At 40.0% G+C, this 5,106-nt stretch overlaps 1 protein-coding gene across 1 annotated transcript; it reads left to right on the top strand.

The window, feature by feature from the left end:
* Positions 1-308: 308 nt before the first annotated feature.
* On the top strand, positions 309-4,974 carry si:dkey-197j19.6 (uncharacterized). The gene is made up of 7 exons (XM_062545119.1): positions 309-429; positions 1,221-1,370; positions 1,546-1,632; positions 3,103-3,190; positions 3,786-3,879; positions 4,112-4,496; positions 4,813-4,974. Exons 1-7 carry the CDS (start codon positions 340-342, stop codon positions 4,849-4,851), a joined length of 933 nt encoding a protein of 310 aa, XP_062401103.1. The 5' UTR covers positions 309-339; the 3' UTR covers positions 4,852-4,974.
* The last annotated feature ends 132 nt before the right edge of the window (positions 4,975-5,106 follow it).

Raw genomic sequence — 5,106 nt, forward strand, 5'->3', positions numbered from 1 at the left:
CCGCAACTTATTTGTTTATCCTGCTCTGAGGGTTGTGGTAGGTGCCTGCTGAGTGACTTCCCACCTTCCCAAATAGCCTTCACTCACCTATTGCTTTAATATTTCTTATGCTTTCATTCGAAAAGTCTGTCACCCCCTCATAAGTGTTATAAGGCCTCTTTAGTGACAATACAAGGGGAAATATGATCTGCTCCACTGTCCTTGTTTTCCTGATGATCATGTATAGGCCTTCATATTTGCATGAGGAAGTGGCATCATCATCGCATCATTCGTCTGGTTTAGTATTAGGACTTGAAAGGTCCCGAGAAACACGTAGAGGGAGTAGCAGAAAACACAAACATGTCAAGGTCTGGATTAAGGGTTTTCAGCACGTATTTGTCAACCAGAGAAAATGGCCTCCTCGTAAGGGTAATTGGAGCAGACTGCAGTGTAAGTGTCACCACTTCCATCTTCTCCCCGCCCCTTTTCCTTTTTTCTTCTTTTCTTCTCCAGTCCACTAGGCTAATTTCTTCTATTTCTTCTCTTTTATTTCTACAGTCCTCCCTTCCTTTTCTTTCCTTCACCGTTCAATAGGCCTACTTTACTCTAAATGCAACATTAAAAATACTGATTAGTTATTGATTTGTTGAATCAAAAATCCAGCTATTAGCCTACTTGAGAGTAAACCACTGTGCTTTTTGTTAAACAAATAAGGAATTGAACATTAAAACTTACTTTTGAATTGAGCATGTTCTGTTAGAATTAGTTTTTTTATGCTGTGGGCTATACTAATAAATGTGAAGTATCTCAGTTTGCAGAGGCAAAACCTGCTGGATTTTTACAAGAACTATAAATCATAACGGTGTTAAATTACTTTAGAGTGAATGATACAAGAAGTATTCCTTTATCTTCTGCTGACTAAGATCTGTTTTTGGACCTCGTTTGCTTACTGATTAGTTTGACTTCCTGCTTGTCTGGGTTTGATCATTTAACTGACAAATAGTTTGACATTTAAATAAACTGATGTGCTCCTATCGGAACTGGACACTATTGCACTGACAACTATCTTTTATGTGTATCACACAGCATAATCTGCTTGTACCTACTTTTGACATTTGAGTATAACTAACTAATTGGTAAAGCAAATGTTTGCCATAAGTGTGTTGGCATTTTTGTAAATATGCGGGAGGGGGGAGCTATCTGCATTTGTAAACCTTTGCTTACATGCATGTGCTTTTCAGATACTGGCATCTGCAGTAGTCCAACTTGTCTTGGTCAGCCCTGCTCAGAAAGGTCAAAGGTTAGCATGGGAGGTCCATAGCTGTGGGGTTGCATGTTTAGTGCAGGATCGAAATGTGCACTCTGCATTCATACGCATTTACTGTGTCAAGGTCAGTTACTGATACTTTGTTTTTATATTCATCTGTAGTTTAAGCTATAGAAAAAGTATGCCACAACTTATAAGCACTCAGCATATAACGCTGCGCATCAGCTCACGGTTCATGGATGGCAGCTTAACCTATACCCAAAACTGAAAATCATTGACTTTGACTTACTACCCTTTAGAAAGCGAAGTTGCTATGGGAACAGGAGGTCTACACCCCTTTCAAGTACTCAGCACCACATCCATATTTCCACAGTTTCCCGGGAGATGTGAGTGACACAATATCAATGCAACAACACAAAAACAAATCAGTAAAAAAAAAAAAGAATTAAAAAAATCCCACAGAATTTGTCATCTATAATTAGTCTTAATTTGCATATAGCCTGTTTTAGTCTAGCCTAGGAGAACTCAGATGAACTTGTTTGCCAATTTTAATTGGCCCTACAGGTCAATCTAGCAAAGAACTTTCGGCGAATTCGGATTTCGCCCGGCAGCTCAGGCTGGAAACCTGCACATCTATCTCCTCTGTTCCCTGCCAGAACCTTTGGCTCCAATCAGAAACTAGCCAATCCAAAAGACGCACCGGATCGTTGGTCTGATTGGTTGAAGAACTATCCAAGCGTATGGAGTCATTTGAACAATGCCCGTATATCACGCCACTTGTGCAGTATCAGCCTCCCCATACTAATGTTCAATCTTAAACGATTGAGTTTAGTACGGTGATAGCCAGACTAGGGCAATAGTGGAATTTGACTTGATCTGATTATTGATCTGATGGAGTCTGATTTCAACCATGACGTTAGCCTGACTAGCCAGGCAGACCCACATCAAAATGTAGAGTCTGGGCATTCACCAAAGGCAGGGCAATCGGAGGGGATAAACAGTTGTCTTTCAAATTCCCTCTCCACTCAATATAATAGCGCTACAACAAATCATCTTCTTGTTTTCAAGTAGCAGGATGCTTAACGGTCGCAACTTCTGGTCGCAGGGCAGTCGTCATTATACTCCCAAGTCAACTGAGAGTTGCTAGACTACCCTGGGCGCCTAGATAGGATAGAATGACTTATGCACAACTCGGGATTGGAAACATATCAGAATCTTAGAAATAACCACATTATGCAGTCGTCTTGAGTCTACATCAAGTTGAATCCACCTGTTACTGTAACATCCATTTCCAATGTTCCAAAAACCCAAGCACCAATCACCATCCATCGCTGTAGGGAGGGCTTTATATCATGACCTAGAGCAGTGAATTCAACACAACCAATGGCTGCACAGATGGTGACAGAGTTAAAAAGATATGGGTGTGTAGTTTTTGGGGAATTGATTAAACAACTGTATTTGAAAACTTTGTTTACAATAAATATTTAATAGCTGCATTTTAATGCATCAATTTAAATTTAATTTCAAGGTGGTGAAGCTTTTCCAGACCCACTCTCAATCTCAGTTGAGAAGTAGTCTGGTTTTAGCCTGGCTAGTTTCAGTTTCTTCAGAGTGTCTACCAGCATGACCTCCATTTTATCTTACTTTACACTTCTGTGCTGCACATTGTATATTGCATACTGTCTGTATAACCTATTCTACATGTGTATATTTTACTATTGTGAAGCTGTTGGTGATTGTTAACTGTGCTCTCAACTTGTATCATGTTTTTGTTTTGTTGATTAGCAAATGCGGTAATGCTGTTTTTATTTTTGTTTTGTTTGCCATGTAAATGTCCAACTGGGTTCTATTGGCAGGACTGCTATGCTGGACTGAACTTTGCGGATGAGGAGGAGGCTGCAAAGTTCCTTTCTGCTGTACAAACATATGTCAACAGCTGCATAAGTCTGTACACACCAACACATACACATACAGTGGGGAGCACATGTATTTGATACCGTGCTAAAACAGCTGAAATAGCTGGCCTTAAAAGATCAAAATCTGCCTGCCCCTACTGTACGTTAACCCTATGTGTTAAATTCCCATAGGGTTACAATGGGGTCAAATACTTTCTTCCCCCTAGCATTTAGGAAGAACATTTATTTATTTACGATACATTCTTCAATCACAAAGAAAATTGGTCTACTAAGCGGTTTTATTTTTACTCATTTTTTTCATTAAGACATTAAGATCAATTGTCAAATGATGATTTTATATTCCTCTTTTTAAGGCAACTTTAGCATGGTATCAAATACATTTTCTCCCCACTGTATCCAGATTACATTTATTATGTTCATGACCATCTATACATAAATTGTATACAATATCATGCACAGTTATGTAGGAACACAATTGTCAAATCATGTCACACGACTTGTATTCCATCTGTGACAGTATTTGACGCTCTCATCTCTGAAATTATGCCTCTCTTTCTTTTGCAAATATACCTTTTGATGCTCATGGCCCTCTGTACTGTACTCAATACTGTTGTGTACTGCAGCTCGGCCTCACCTGCTGAGGCAGGACTCATCACCAGGGCGACTTCTGTGGGAGAACAGGAGCAAAAGTCAGCTCAGTTCACCAACAGACAACGTGTGAGCATCACTGTCACATAGTCTTGATAAATTCAATCATAACCATGCATCATATTTACAATCCACCATATTTTTTTCAGATGGAAATAAAAATAGACATGTAATGATTGTAATTATTAATATATCATATATAACATACTCAAACACCCAAATAGCGTGTCAAATGTGATGCTATACTGCTGCTATACATACTGCTAACAGTATGGGTGACTGCATGTCTTGTATTTTTAAGGCCATCACCTGCTTCACCACAGAGGAGACTAGCGTTCACTTTCCCTCCAGATGTCACAACCAGAAAACAAGTGGAACAAGTTCTGTCTAAACCCTCCCCACACCCTCCACATACCCTTCCCAAACCCAAGAGAGAGTCTTTACCCTTGGCAATAAGGAAAGGTCCGCTACCCTCAGTGCCAGTCCACGCCAACAAAGTCTATGTGGGCATTAGGAACAGAGGAAGTGAAAATGCCCAAAGCTCAGCCCCGGGGAGCCCTCTGTCCTTGCCACACTGGGTGCCACCGCCACCCTCTCACCAGGCACCGAAGCCCCCAGGTTATGGCCTGCTGCTCAGCAAGGACACCGGGCCCAGGGCCCTCACTGGCCGCGATGCTTTCTCCATGGTAAAACGTTTTGACAATTAATGATCTACACTAAGGAAGTAGGAGCTGAAACGTTAACAATGCATAGCCAGTGCATCGTCATGCATGTAATCACTCACTCACTCACTCACTCACATAAAAGTAGATATTGACCTTACACTGGAATGTAACAATTAAATCAGCAGTAAGGTTGTGCATTCATGCTGAGGAGAAGAATGAGGATGGTATGAACTGATTGATCTGATACATTCTTGTTTTATATTGTACACAAATAAAAGTACATGATTGTTCATCCTCTTTTGAAACCAAACCATTTGTTCTGTTTCTCTACACACAGAAAATGACTTTACATTACAGAAGTCAAGACCTATGGTAGAACATCAGCTTCATACACAAGTCTCAGAAGACCTCAATAGTTGTGCTTGCTTGTGGTTCTGGTGAATGAAAATAGTGCTCTGTGTAAGTAAGAAGTTTTCTGTGGAACAGGAATGAATCTATGCCTGTTAAATGACTTAATGTTATTATTTATACTTCAGAAAACTAAACAGACCTCTGCTTATGTGAACAGAATAAAGCACCATATCACCCAACAGAATCTTTTAATTCTAAAATACTTTATTTGTGTAAAGAG

The sequence above is a fragment of the Sardina pilchardus genome, chromosome 9, assembly GCF_963854185.1.
Source record: "Sardina pilchardus chromosome 9, fSarPil1.1, whole genome shotgun sequence".
In the NCBI taxonomy this organism is placed as follows: domain Eukaryota; kingdom Metazoa; phylum Chordata; class Actinopteri; order Clupeiformes; family Clupeidae; genus Sardina; species Sardina pilchardus.